At 48.2% G+C, this 14502-nt stretch overlaps 1 protein-coding gene across 6 annotated transcripts in view; it reads right to left on the bottom strand.

Moving 5' to 3' along the window:
• The window catches only part of ATP13A3 (ATPase 13A3), an 81679-nt gene that overhangs the window by 43852 nt on the left and 23325 nt on the right, over positions 1-14502 (bottom strand). For 5 of the 6 annotated variants that reach the window (XM_020964636.2, XM_078147368.1, XM_020964639.2 and 2 more), the window contains exons 2-6: positions 7291-7390; positions 3723-3896; positions 2013-2186; positions 1698-1768; positions 716-796 (exon numbers count right to left, since the gene is read on the bottom strand). In XM_020964636.2, coding sequence (XP_020820295.1) covers positions 716-796; positions 1698-1768; positions 2013-2186; positions 3723-3896; positions 7291-7341 — 551 coding nt within the window. In that variant the 5' untranslated portion in view covers positions 7342-7390. Of the gene's footprint in view, positions 1-715; positions 797-1480; positions 1630-1697; positions 1769-2012; positions 2187-3722; positions 3897-7290; positions 7391-14502 lie in introns of those variants that run through there. The other variant, XM_020964640.2, reaches the window with a different exon arrangement.

Raw genomic sequence — 14502 nt, 5'->3', positions numbered from 1 at the left:
CCAAAGTGTTAGGGCAAACTGTGGCCTTCCCCCCTACCTAGGTTTCAATGTTCAGAATCTGAGGCACACATCTGCACAATGCAGGACAGATGGGGGGCCACACACAAGCATCAGGCTCTAGGACGAGATCAGCGCCCACACAACGAGGCTGTTTCTTGTCATTCCGTGACAAATGGCAAGAACTAGATTCTCCAGAAACTCTACTCCTAATCTAAAGTCAAAGAAATAGACTACTTCTGGCAAAAGATGAAATGACCACACTTGCATAATCGAGTAATGTCATATGGACTAGAACCGTGTACTCAGTCAGAGAAAGGAAACTTGAAGGACAGGTAGCTGAGGTCATGCCCAATTTGCAAGAAAAAAATAAAAGCTTTCCCTTATAGCCAGAGGTTTAAATGAGTTGAAGGCTAAACTTTAGTTCTTGGAGAAAATGCTATGACACTAGGGATTTTTGTTGGAAAACATTCCTATTTCATTTTAAAATACTGTCTTAACTGTATTCAAAGTACAGATTCCATTAATTTAGTGTATTTAGTGAAGAACGATACTTGAAGGCCATTTGTCAATTTATTACCAAAATCAAAATCAATTTACTGATCCCAACTGCAGCTTAGCACGGTCTGCCGTCTAACTTAATGTGAAAATCAGCATCTGAGGGGGAGAACAAACACGAGTGGGCAGGCGCGTTCAATGGCACTGGGGTTTTCTGTACCTGTAGGCGTGCGTCTCCTTTGCCAGCCCTAAGCTGTGCTGTTCATAAACTGAAGTACAAGAAACACCTTCGTCCAGACCCCTAAAGAAATAGGAAATTCTTGCTTTAATCCAAGCCGAAAATATCATAGTTCTTTAGTGCTTTGTTAAAAAGTGCAAGAATCCCATTCTAAATAGGAATCTTTAGCTGAACTCCCACGCTAAAAGAGAACTTGAAAAATACATGCATAATAATGCTGTACAGTTTTTACATACATGACAATGTACTTTTGTTGCCTTCTAGATAATTTATTTTGCAATACATCACTGCACAGTAGTAAATAACTTACGTATTGTAACATCACTTTCAATTATGTGTAAAGAAATTAATTAATTACAATTTTAAAACAAAACATTCAAAAAACCCACCCTACGGGAGGGATTCTCCTCCAAGGGGGAAGGTCTGAGCTGTTTTCTAGATTCCCCTGCAGCATTGTTCAAGTAACATCAGGCCTGATTTATCATTCTAGTTCCATTTCCCCTAAAATGCCTTTAACTTCTCAGTTCATTGTAATCACTAGTATAAATATTTTCATTACTATTTGTGAATGATTTTATAGAGAGACAGACAGACAGACACATAGACACCTTCTGCTTCTTCTAGGCCACATTCAAACAGTTTAACAGAAGGTCACAATCGGGGGGCCCTCCAAGACCAAGGCACCAAGGCACCAACCAATCTGGCATTCCCCCACTGCCACCACACCCCTGCCTGCTCCCTCCTCACCTGGCCACTAACCACTCCCACAGGGCTCTAGAAGGAACCAATTCCAAGAACGCTCGATCCCTGAAGCGTCTTTTTACAGGTCCCAGCCAGGAAGGGAGGAGAAGGCAGCAGGGGTCGCCTCTACTTTTGGACATAATTATAGAAAACTCCTTTTATGTCTGACACAATCCTCAGGATGTGATCTGATCTAGAGCCAAAGGGAACAAACGTTACTTACTTTAACACGTCAAAATTCTGGAGGGAGTCGTTCCAGAAGTACCTCACACTGTGGTGCGTAAAGTAAGGAATCTGCAAAACACGGAGCATCCAACAGGTTGGGTCCACAGTGACCCTAGCTCTTAACATTTCAACTGACTAATGAACAGTCACTTCAAAAGACAAGAAAGTGGCCTCAAGCACATCTTCCCATGCTTCAGCACCCCGACACACCCTTCCAGCCCCAGCTCTTGGCCAGGCCCCAAAGGCTCCTCCGTCCCGCCCCTAAACGCGCCCCCTCGCTCTCAGAACAGGAAGCAGGCAGAGGCCACGGTACCTCTCGGGGCTGGGCAAGGTCACGCTGGTCCTCTTCAGGCAGTTCCTCAGGGAAATGGAAATGAGCAGCGTGGCCATTGGACACTTTTTTAGTTACTGTTTTAGGGCTTGAAAATGAGTGGTTTTCTAGAGAAAGAAAGCGAACTTTTGCACAAAACCATATCCTGAATTCATCCTTGGAAAAAAGAGAAAAATAAAGGTTTTCATTCTAGCATTCTCGTCTGCAGACACGTATGCCACATGACAATCAATCAACAAGCCCTCGGGAAGGACTCCTCTGCACTAGCAGCAGGCATGGGCAGATAATGCTAGAGAAGGCCTCGCTCTTCATTCTGGGGTCCCAGAACCCTCACACTGGGCACGTGACCTCAGCGAGACCAGCGCTGAGGAGCAGGGCCTAGGCAGGCCCCTGGCAGCACCGTGTCAAGGTACTGTTGGCTCTCACTTCAAATCCCTCCAGTTCCATTCGCCATCAGAGGCAGCAGGCTTCCTGCTCACAGTGCAGTCAGAAGTCAGGATTTTCCCCCTTCCTTCACTCGGACAAAACTCCCAGAACATTCTAGACTTAGTTCAAGCCCTGTCGCTACCCAGATGACCCCGGACAAGATGTGGGAAGGGTCGTGGGAATCCCCAGCATTGACAAGGCCCTCTGAGGTGGGCAAAGCCAGCCCTGGCTGTTAATACCGCCCCTGCGCTACGGATGAAGAAAGCGAGGTGGGCCGAGGTACAGAGGGCGACATGACCATGGCCCCGTGATTTCCACGGATGTGAGAACGTCCTCTCCTCACACAGACCAAACCCAACCTGCCTGCCCTCGGCAGCCTGCAGCTTGGAGGGTCAGCGACTCACGCGCTGCCCCAGAGCCCAGGTCTAACATCCTCTAAGACCAAGCTTCTCCATGGGCACTTCTGTCCTTGCTTTTCTGGCACCTTCATGAAATCAAATCTCATGCTTACAAAAACAATTCTTTAGTTTTGCAAACTGTCAAATGACCCCCGAAGGGGGTCATAACCAAAGGGAGACTCCCATTTTCAATTAGAAAAATAGAGACCACTGATGAAGCCTCATGCTCAGACCACATAAAGGCCAGCGGGAGGCTTTGCAAGAGCCACCCTCTCTCTGGGCTTCCAGGTTTCTGTCTGCCAATTTGGAGACTGGTGGAGATGGCTTTCGCACGTGTAACACTCAAAGAAAACAACAACACAAAATCCAGATAAGAAGATTCAACTCAACAAATGCTCCACACGAGTGACTGCTCAGGCCTGAGCTCGCAGCCACCCTCTACCGAAGCTCGATTACGGGATAGACAAGATCCCCAGCAAGCCAACACCGGGCAGCCTCAAAAGAGGGAATCCCTGTCACACCAGGCTGGCTCCTGGAGGAAGAAAAGATTCCGGAAGCAGAGTATGAAGAGACCCGGAAGAAGAGAAACCACCGAGGGCTTTCCAGCCACGCGTGTCCCACAGAGAACATGGAGGGCGAGTGGAAGGCCCGGAGCTACATGGCCAGTCAAGTGCTGTGGAAGCAGTAAGTTTTTGAGAAGAGAAACTGGTCAGTCAGAGCCGTACCTGAGGAACAGCATCTTCTCAGATCAGAAAGGAAGCAGAACAACTGGCAAAGCTCCTCCTGCGGGTGAGGCCCGGGGTGACGAGGGTCTCACCAAGAGCCCCGAGGAGGACAGCCCTCGGCAGCAGGCACCAGACACACTTACCGTCGTCCTCAGCAGCACCACCTCACAGTCTCTGAGGGCCACTCGGAAGCAGGTGGCTTTCACCCGCCACTCGGGCATCCAGTAGAGGAGGAGGAGGAGGAAGCCACCAGTACAGATCACCCCAAATGCAACTATGAGCAGCTTCCACCGACTCAGATTGTAACCATAAATCTCCTGAGTGCAAACAGGAAAACAAATCGTGATCAACCAGACCTTGTAGCATTTTAGGCAAAGAATTTAATTTTTCATCATTCGAAATCTGACCAGCCAAACTGTCAGATTCAAAACAATTCTTGCTCTCTTTCCCAAGTACCTGCCCAAACACAGTTTCCCCTGGAACACCCACCCTAGGCACATAAGAGGCATTCAACAAACCAGTCTTTCTTTTGATTTCTCTATTAACCAACAAATAATCAATCACCAGGAAGATCACCCCAGAATGCGCCTCCGTTTCCATGACAGACACCTGCGGTGGACCCTTCACAGTATCTGAAGGTAGAGGGGGCCAGCTTCTGCCCTAGCAAGCTGTCTGTCCTGTTCGTGGCTCTGACAAAGTAAACTGGAGGCAGGCTTCAAGTCCCCTCGCTTAGGGACGCCCCTTCCTATGGATTCCCTACCAGCCTGAGATTGGGGCAGCTCCAACATGAAAGGCTTTGAGCACCTGGATAATCTGTGCACCATTTAATAGAAATGCCAAAGAATGGGGACAACATGGAAATAATCTGCACTAAATTCAAACATTTATTAAGCACCTACTACATACAAAGTCCAGTGCTAGTCTCCAAGAATCTCAAGATAAAAATGAAACTAATCCTTGCCCTCAAGAAGCTTGCTTTCTATTGGGGGCCACAGCCGTGCACAAATCTAGTCCAAGGTCAGTCAAGGAGGAAGCTAGCGCCCCTAAAGGCTCCCAAGCTGCGGCCTGAAGGAAGCAGGCAGCAAAGGCCTGGAGGTTGGGCACTCCAAGGATGGGGCTCTCCCAGCTCACCCAAAGGCAAGCAGGCCTGCAAAGTGGAGAATGTGGCAAGTGAAAAATGACCAGCCCATCTTCTCTTGTGTAATATACTTATGCCTGGCTCAGACCACAAACAGTGATTCCTGCATCCATAATCCATGTTTCCCCCTGACTGTGTAATATACTTATGCCTGGCTCAGACCACAAACAGTGATTCCTGCATCCATAATCCATGTTTCCTCCCAACACTGGTGACGGGTGCGTGAACAACCCCCACTCTCAACAACACTCCTTCTCAACGATCCAGAGCGACAAGGTTTGTTGTATCAGCCCATCTGTCCTGAGCTGCCTGAATCCCGCCCTCCCCTCTCAATACTTGGGGAATACGTGGAATCCCCTCTAGCACACTGGGGGGAACCAAACAGCAGCTGGGAATCTGGGGACAGGGGTCAGGCTCGGATGGGTTTAGGGCTGTGTGGCTGGGAGCTTCAAAATCTAAAGTAGTTTTTACTCAATCAATCACCCATCTAAGAAATGAATAGGGAGAAGGGAGAGAAAAGGCTGCACCAAAAGGGTTATTGAAGCATTTTTTAAAAATGCACAAAAGAGGGACATCTAGGTGGCACAGTGGATAGAGCACCAGCCCTGGAGTCAGGAGAATCTGAGCTCAAATCCAGCCTCAGACACTTGACACTTACTAGCTGTGTAGACCCTTAGCAAGTTACTTAATCCCAACTGCCTCATCAAAAAGCAAATAAGCAAATAGAAACGCACAGAAGAGAGGGCAAGGGAGGCTAGAATCACAAGTAAGCAAAACCGTTTTGGAAGTGATGTGTCAAGTTGTTTTGTTGTTGTTGTTGTTTTTGGTGGGGGTTTTTTAGGCAATTGGGGTTAAGTGACTTGCCCAGGGTCACACAGCTAGTAAGTGTCAAGTGTTTGGTCTGAGGCCGGATTTGAGCTCACGTACTCCTGACTTCAGGGCCGGTGCTCTATCCTCTGTGCCACCTAGCTGCCCCCGTCAAGTTTGTTATAGAAAAGGCCAGTCTCCTATACACCTCCTCCTCTTTTCCCTTTCTATGGCAAACTGTCTGCCCGTGCTCCCCACTGGCCCCACCCAAGAAAAGGTAACTGTGTGGGGTGGCCTCATGGGATCCCTTTGGAAGCAGCCCCTCGTAAGACTGCACCTGGTGTCCGGAAAACCTCAGTTCAAATGCTGGCTTCCTACAGCTCTGTGATTCTGAGCAAGTCTCTTCACCTCTGTCTACCTGTGTTTCCTCATCTGAAAAATGGGGACGATGATAACAGCACCTCCCTCTCAGGGCTGTTGTGAAGATAAAAAGAGACAATATTTGTAAAGTGCTTTATAAATTTTAAATGCTATCTACCACTAAAACTAGCTAGGTGGCACAGGGAACAGAGTGCTAGGCCTGAAGATTTATCTTCCTGAGTTCAAATCTGATCTCAAACACTGGCTGGGTGACCCTGGGCAAGGCACTTCACCCTGTCTGCCTCAGTTTCCTCATCTGTAAAATGAGCTGGAGAAGGAAATGGAAACCACTCCAGTATCTCTGCCAAGAAAACTCCAAATGGGGTCACGGAGAGTTGGACACGACTGAAAAACAACTGAATAACAACAGCTATTAACTTGAAAATAAAAGGTATTTTTTCTAGATTATGATAGGACTCCAAAATTCTAAATCTGAACAGAGAAAGCACAGAAGCATATGAAACCTATCCAAACCCGTCTCGACATTACCCAAAAAACCCAGAGGGTTTGATTTGCAGTTGGAGAGCCTGGGTTTAAACCCTGAGAACACAGGCAGGTTCCATCAATTCTCGAGGCCTCCATTTCCCCATCTGTCAAATGACAGGGCGGGGGGGGGGTAGGGAATGGGGGGAGGGGGGCCTGCTCCAAATCTCACCGCCCAGCTTCCCTCACTGCAGCCCTCTCAAATATGTCTGAGCTCGTTCTGGGCAGAAGTCTCTCTGTCCCAAGGCTGCAAAGCCCAGGATTCATTTTAAATGTCTGCCTTTAATGTCACAGTCTGTGTCCCACAGTCCATGTTTACGATAGATCATAGTGAGGAGGGTTGGGACAGTGAAAACACATCCTGCCTGCTGTGCTGGGAAACGTTTGAAGGCTGTTCTTTGGGCTCAGTTCAGAGAAACTGGGCCCTCTTCTGGCTGGCCCCTGTACCTCCCAGGGATGCTTCAATGGCCTTGTGAGGCTACTTTTCCCCTTGAACACTGCTTGGCAATGTTTGCTTCCAGGGTTTTCCCTGGTTTTTCCACACATGCAGTCCATTCTGCCCACTGGGCCATGCCCCAGATCACAGAAGGGTCAGTAGGACAAGAGCTCCAGACTGCAAACAGGTGTGCGAGCTACACCACCTGCATGGCCTGGCTGTGCTGCCCTGCTCACTCTTTGTCATCTCGGTTCCCTTGCCCACCCCAAGGAATTTGAGCCCAAAGAAACTCCCTCTACATGGATCACTGGGGCCAGGAACCTTATGGATGCTAAGGTCTCATCCTCTCTGGCTGAGCCCCCACTCCCCTCCTCCACCCAAAACTCTCTGATTCTTTCCAACTGCCTGAATCAGCAAACAGGATTACCATTTCATCCTCTTGGCCTTCATTAAGAGTCTTCTTTTCTTCTTTGTCCATTTTTACTAGTTACCGAATTACTTCTCAGCTTCAGAGCACTTGAAGATAACTAACGAGAAAAAGAACAAGAAATGAAGTAAAAATGTCATTTGCTGAGTGGTATCTGGGCCCAGGCAAAGCCTCCCACACTCAAGAACATTCACTCTGGCAAGCTCCAGTGACCCAAGTCTGGGCAGGAAAACCTTCAAGATCCGTGAGGCCTACAGGCCAAGGGGTCCAGCCACTGCTTCGGCTTGGAGTCAGGAAAATCTAGGCTCAGGTGCCACCCCAGGAACTCCCCCTACAAGTGAATGAACCCCTCCCAACACGGCCTGGCTCAGCCCTTCTCTCCAGGACTTAGTGACAAAGTCACAGACTAGAGGAAGGGGATTCCCCTTAGCTGAAGAAATCACATGAGCATATTTGGGTCCTAATGCCATTCCACTTTATTGTAAGGAACAAAGCAGTGCAAGCCCTCCAAGGAGTGGGGGGGACCTCCACTTCTCTCATGTGTGATCTCAGCCCCACAGGGTCTTGGCCTCAGCATCACCCAAAGGAGAGGTCAGCCCCTCCCAGCTCTGCCATAGCCCTGCTCTATTCTTCTTGGAGGAGGGGGCTGCCACCTCCCTTACCGCATGCCTGCCCAATGGTGCTCACTCACAAATGTATCAGCAGCTCGGTCCCAGTGAATTTTACCTTCTCCCCCACTAAGGTTTCAGACACAGGCCCAGCCATCTCTTTAGGAGAATGACATCAACCCTGACATTGGGATGGGTGGGTCATCTCTGCAGCCCCTCAGGTTCTAGAAAGGAGTCTGAGCTGGCTGACTACCCAAAACACAAGGCCAGCCAGTGAATCAATCAGAAACATGGGTGGATTGGCACATTCCACATGTAAGACATTGGGCTGCCCTCAAGGAACTTCTAAATTCAGTCTAGCATAACAGATTAGATAAAAATGAAAGTGCCCCTGGGGTCAATGAAGATTACCAACCAACCAGTTTTTATTAAGCACCTACTGTTATCCAGGCACTGTGCTAGGCCCTGGGAATTTAAACGCAAAGAATAAAAATAAGGAAATTGTGGGGATGCCCATCAGTTGGGGAATGGCTGAATTAGCTGTGGTATGTGAACGTAATGGAATACTGTTGTGCTACAAGAAATGATGAGCAGGCGGACTTCAGAAAAACCTGGAAGGACTTATATGATCTGAGGCTGAGTGAAGTGACCAGAACCAGGAGAACATTGTACCCCGTAACAGCCACACTGTGCCATGACTGCCTCTGATACACTTGGCTCTTCTCAGCAAAGCCAGGATCTAAGACCCCTCCAAAGGTCTCATGATGGAAAATGCCGTCTACATCCAGAGAAAGAACCGTGGAGTCTGAAGGCAGGTGGAAGGAAGCAGACTACTTGCTCTCCTTCTCTTGTATTGTTTGGCTTGGTTTCTTCTTCCTCGGGGTTCCTCCCATTAGTTCTAACTCTTCTATGCTAATGTGAAAAGACGCTTAATATGAATGTATAAACAGAGCCTGTATCAGACGGCAAGTCATGTTGGGGGAGAGGGGAAAAATTTAAAACTCAAAATCTTATGGAAGTGAATGTGGAGAACGAAACAGAAACTGATTATTTTTAAAAGAGAAGAAGAAGAAAATAACCCCGAGGCTGCTCACAGTATTTTATGTACTAATCTGAGGGAAACAAGAACACCTAGAACTGTGTGTGGCTCAGACAGATTAAATACCACACAGAAAGGAGTGAAACAAGTGGTTTGGGAAGAAGGCCACTAGCGTCTGGAAGGTCATGAGCCTCTCGAAGGAGGTGAGAGAGGCAAGGAGGGCGGGCATTCCAGGCATGGGAACAAAGACATAATGGCGCAAGGGAAGAAGAGTCCTGTCTGAAGAAGAGAGGGAATGCCAACCTGGCTGGAACACAGACGATGGGAAGAGGGCAATGGTGTCCACGGTGGCTGGACAGATAGGTTAGGACTAGCCTGTTCAAGGCCAACTAGATGAGTTTTTAGTTGATCCCAGACTAGGTTAGACTTGGTCATATCTACACAGAAGGAACAGTAGTGATGAGTGAGGCGGCCTATAGTGGGGAGACCAAGGCAGGAAGTAGAATTAGGAGGCTGCTTCAATAATCCAGGTTGAGAAATGAGAAGGGCATGAACTAAAATGGCAGCTATATGAGGGAACAAAAGGATAGGATAGGATGTCATTAATGTAGGAAAGGCAACTTTTGACAATGGATGGGATATAATGATTTGAACAGAGCTGAGGAGTCAGGAACGGAAAATGCATGCCCAAGGGACCCCAAGCCCACAGTGCTGGGACAGTGATTTCTGGGCTGGAGAATAGAGCTGAGCAGCTCAGGACTGCCTTCCCATCTTTGGCAGACATTGCAATGTGAACAAGTCATGAGTTTGCCGAGAAGTCCCAGGTGCCTCTACCCTACGTCGAGGCCCTGTCTATAGTCAGGTCACACTTTGCTCCCAGTCAGCTGAGAAGCCTCAGAGTCCTCCTGGGGCCCCTCACGTGCCCCTGGTCATTGCTTCTGATAAGGAAGTATCCACATGCTCCCCCTACAACTCTCTACTCACCATACCTCCAGGACCAAAGACAGCTCTCCACAGCCCCGGGCAGAAGAGAAGCTACCAAGGCCAGGCAGAGTCTCTGCTTTTGGATTTGCACCCTTAGAGCTTAGCACACGGTAATCACTGGAGTTCTTTTTTGTTTTCCACAATGTTTTTTCTCTCATTCACACCAAGTGGCTGAACTTGGGCACCACAAAGAGCTGGGTTCAAATCCTGCCTCAGACACTCAGGAACTATTAAGCCATAGGCCCATCTGAAGCCTCAATTCCCTCCTTAATAAAAGGGCATTAACACAAACTGAAGCACTGAGTATGTAAGAAAACAGACGCAGGAATATTTGCAAACTATGAGGTGATACACAGTCAGTTACCAGCATTCATATTTCAATCTCCTAAAACGTTTGCTTCCTTTCTCCAAGAACCGCGGCTAAAACAAGACTTCTCCTCTAAGAGCCAAACGCTGCCAGCCTTGGGTCACTTTGACTGAAAGCTTCCTTTGCTCCTTTTTGTTAATTCCTCATCCCAAGGGAGGGCTTTTGGGCTAAGAAAGGAAGGGGGCTATTTGGAAATGAAAGAAAATGAAAGCAACAGAGCAGGAGGTCAGACCAAAAAATCCAAGTTCAGAACTTGACATGGCCCCTCCATCAATTTCCCATGGTCAGACAGATGGAGCCCACTGTTAGAGTCTGTTGGGTGGGGTCTTCAGAAATCCGACCTTTGCATTCAATGTGTGAGCTCCTGATTCCAGCTTCGTCTGGGTCACCGATGACCTCACGTACTACATGAGGGCTAGGACCACAGTCCTGCCACCGGGCACTAGAGAACTCCCTCCATGTGGCCCTCCGGAAGCAGTGCTAATGCATGTGATCACTGTGAGCCAATCCCACCAGGCTTTGCAGGCTGGCATGTCAGGCTGGCTTCCAGGGATCACAAATGATCGGCTCAATTCTGCCAGGAACCAACATCAAGTTCCATGATCCGTCATTTTTTTTAATTGCTCCCTCCACCCCCCTTTTTTTAAAAAATCAGGTCATCAGCCCTCCACACTTGTTTTCGACCACTTCCCCCTTATTCTCCATGGGTCTTTTGGTGCCCTGGGATCAAGTTGAACCAGTCGTGGATGCTCATTAACAGTGTGATGATGCTCCCAAGTCTGCTGTGTCCTGTCCAGGTGGCAACTCGGGGCTGCAGTGAGTGAGGGACACTCCTACTGCCAACTGGAAGTCGGCTCAAAGGGAGCAGAAGCAGAGACTTTTAAGATGTGTACGTTTCTCTTGTTGGGTTATTTCTTCCCTCCTAAAACTGAATGAAGCAGCTCTGGAGCTCGAGGAGACAGGTCTATCCATCTCCTTTCTCAAGCAAGCAAGGTAGGGAAATGGGCAAAGAGAAAAAGGAAGCTGCCCTCACTCCACACTAAAAAATGAAGCTAGGAAGGAAGCCAGGGCTCACAAGGGCAGATTGCTGCTACAGTACTTAGGTTAGGGAGGAAACCAAGCCAAGAGCTGGGACTCAGGAAGATCAGCCCAGGGAGAAAAGAAACATTTCTCTTCCTCGGTCCCTCCAATACAGTGTGCCAAGCCCTAACCCCCTGCTGTCTTCTGAGAACCTTGCCCTTCCCCACCTTTCAAAAGCAAAGTCATATACAAAAACCACCTGTCCCAGTTTCCAATGAATTTGCAGGGAAGAGCTTTGACAATTCACATGGTCATCAGACAACAGGCACGTGAAGGAATGGACAGGGCCCACCTGAGTCAGGAAGACCTGGAATCAAAGGTTATCTGACAGGCTTGGCTGGCAGACCCCGGGAAAGTCCTATTAAGAGACCGTCAGGCAACTCTCTATTGCAAATGGTCCTGGACTGGCAGGGGGGGCTTCCTCGGCTGGGACTACCACATCCGTGAAAATCCCTGCTTCAATCAAAGAAAAGAAAAAAAAAATCCAACCCTACAACACACTGTGCTGTCATGACATTTTAAGGCCCCCAAGGAGATGGGAGCCTAGACACAGGACAGGAAAACAGAAAAGAACAAAAGAACACAGATGAAGTCCCTACTCCAAGTGGTGTGTGAGGGTCCCAAGAGCAGTGAGATAACATACCGATAAATAATCACAAGATCATCAGACACGAACAGGTAGGAGTCAGAGAAGGATCTGGGCCAAGCCTGGAAGGGAGCCAAGGACAGACTGGGCCAGGGCCAGTGAGCTTGGACCTGAGCAACATGAAATAAAGCTCGGAATGCTCAGGGTGGCTGCACAAGGCCAAGGAAGAAGAGAGCTCTTCCTCCTGACAGGGAGTGTCCTGAAAGGCACCCCTGCTTCCCTCCACTCCTCCTAGGCAGCAGGGGATGATTTCTTGTCATTCTATCCCCAGTGCCTGGTACGATGCTGGCTAGGGAGTGCCATAGATCAGAAGGGCCTAGAGTCAGGACGACCCCAGTTCAAATCCAGCCTCAAACCTGAGTGTAAATGCAGCTGTGTGTCCCTAAGCAAGTCACTTAACTTCTCTCTTTCTCAGTTTGGGAAATAACAACAGCACCTACCTCCCAGGGCTGTAAGGATAAAATGTAGATGGTGCCTGGTGCAGTGCCTGGCACACAGCAGCTGCTATATAAATCCTTACGCCCTTCCCTGGTTCAGAAGAAGCTCACTGTCTAACGGGGAGACAAAACGCAAACAACTACTTACAACAGGGATATGGACAGCATACGATGGAAATCACCAGGGGAGGGCGGGGCAGAAGCACCAGCATTAGGGGATCAGGCATGTAATTTTAGCTGGGACTACAAGGGAGTCAGGAGGTAGAGCTACACTCCAGGTATGAAGGAGAGCCAGTGAAAATGGCCAGTCAGGAGGCCAGGGTCCTGTGAGCACGACGGGAGGGGAAGGGGAAGGATAGATCAGGAGGGGCTCGGAATTCAAGGCAGAGGCAGTGACAGGGAGCCTGCTGTTCACTGAGCAAGGGGGTAAACTTGAGTAAGGAGTCAGCCTTGTGCTTCAGGAAGCTCCCTGACTGACTGATGAATTCAAAGCCAGCAGGCTGTGCCGCATGGAATGAACCAAATACAGCCACACCCCTCAAGGAGACTGGGGGAAAGTCAAACAGCCAAATAACCCGAAAGCAAGATAGGAACAACAGTCAACACACATGCTTCATGGTTCAAAGCACTCTACATTTGAGGATCACAACAGCCCTGAGAGGAAGGGCTGCTATTATCTCTACTTTACAGATAAGGAAACTGAGGCTCAGGAGTTGGCACTTGCCCAGGGTCACAGATCTAACAAGTGTGAGGCAGCCTCCCAGCACTACCACAAGCCATTTAGTAGGCAAAATAAGAGAGGTGGAGCCAGCCCAGGAAGGAGAGATCGAATCTAGTTGGGAAGATAGGGAAGGTGATGGATGGTATTTGAAGTGAACTGTAAAAAAGGCCACAACAAGCAAATAAGAGTGTTCTGAGAAGAGCAGTTCGGACTACAGACCCTGGTAGATAACCAGGCCAGCCCTACGATGAGCTCTGGAGGCTCTTATCTGCCTTCCCTGGGCAACAAGGAAGGAGCCCCTAAAGGCAGCCCCAGGAACATAACCAGGCTGGTAACTGAGCTGAGCCACAGGGCAGGGGTGTCAGGGGCACAAATGAGCCTCCAAGTGGGGGGCCAGAAGAAAGGCCTATAAATTTAATGTCAATCAAATCAAGTAAAAAATATTTCTGCAGAGCATATGCTCATACTTTTAATATTCTTGGCAATTCTGAGATACTTGTTTAATTTTTTAAAACATCAGCTTTACTGGTTTCATCCTAACGCTGGTTCATACCAGCCACCCAATGTGACGGGGTGGGGGTTCCCCTCTAGATCTGGAGTTCTTATCTGGGATGTCTGATCTGAACTTTTAAAATATGTTAACTATTTCAATAAAATTTCTTCTTCATGATATTATGCATTTTATTCATTTAAAAACATTCTGAGAAGGGGTCTACAGGCTTAAGCAGACTGCCAAAGGGGTCTCTGACACAAGGCATAGAAGGTCATCGTCTGCAGGCCAGTCACTGTCTGATCATTATATTTGGCCATGACAGCCATGAAATGAAGGCCTTGAACAGAGGAGGTACTTAATAGATGTTTCTTACGATTCCAGAGCCCAAACTTATTTTTAACAATTCCTGAGTCAAAAGTCAAACATTCACTGATCCCTTTGGGAGGCAGGGGATGGGGGTGGCGGGAGGCAGGGAAGAATACAGCCTAGCATTTTTTGCTTTGAGAGAAAAAACCCACTGACTTGTTGCTCCAATCCCCATACAGCCTCGGCTTGTGGACTTTCTGAATGCTACCCGATGGGTTCTGTTTTCACAAGCACAGCCAGGATGTTGATTAAAATCCCATGAGATCAGGGGTGGCCTCTCTGTAGCCTTCTAGCCCCATGTGATTTCTTCCACAGGTTAGACAGCCACTTAATAAACTTTTTTTTTCAATAAATACAAACTGGCTAAGGATTAGATTATGAAGTTAGTTCAGTCTTCATTTTTGTCTTCCTTTCCAATCTGAAGAAACAGCAGGAGCTTTCTACTTTTTCATTTGGAATTAATCTGTCCAA

The sequence above is a fragment of the Phascolarctos cinereus genome, unplaced genomic scaffold (genome assembly GCF_003287225.1).
Source record: "Phascolarctos cinereus isolate Bilbo 61053 unplaced genomic scaffold, phaCin_HiC Scaffold_7;HRSCAF=346, whole genome shotgun sequence".
NCBI classification, from domain to species: domain Eukaryota; kingdom Metazoa; phylum Chordata; class Mammalia; order Diprotodontia; family Phascolarctidae; genus Phascolarctos; species Phascolarctos cinereus.
The sequence above is the reverse complement of the archived record's forward strand: the minus strand, read 5'-3'. Positions and strand labels throughout refer to the sequence as shown.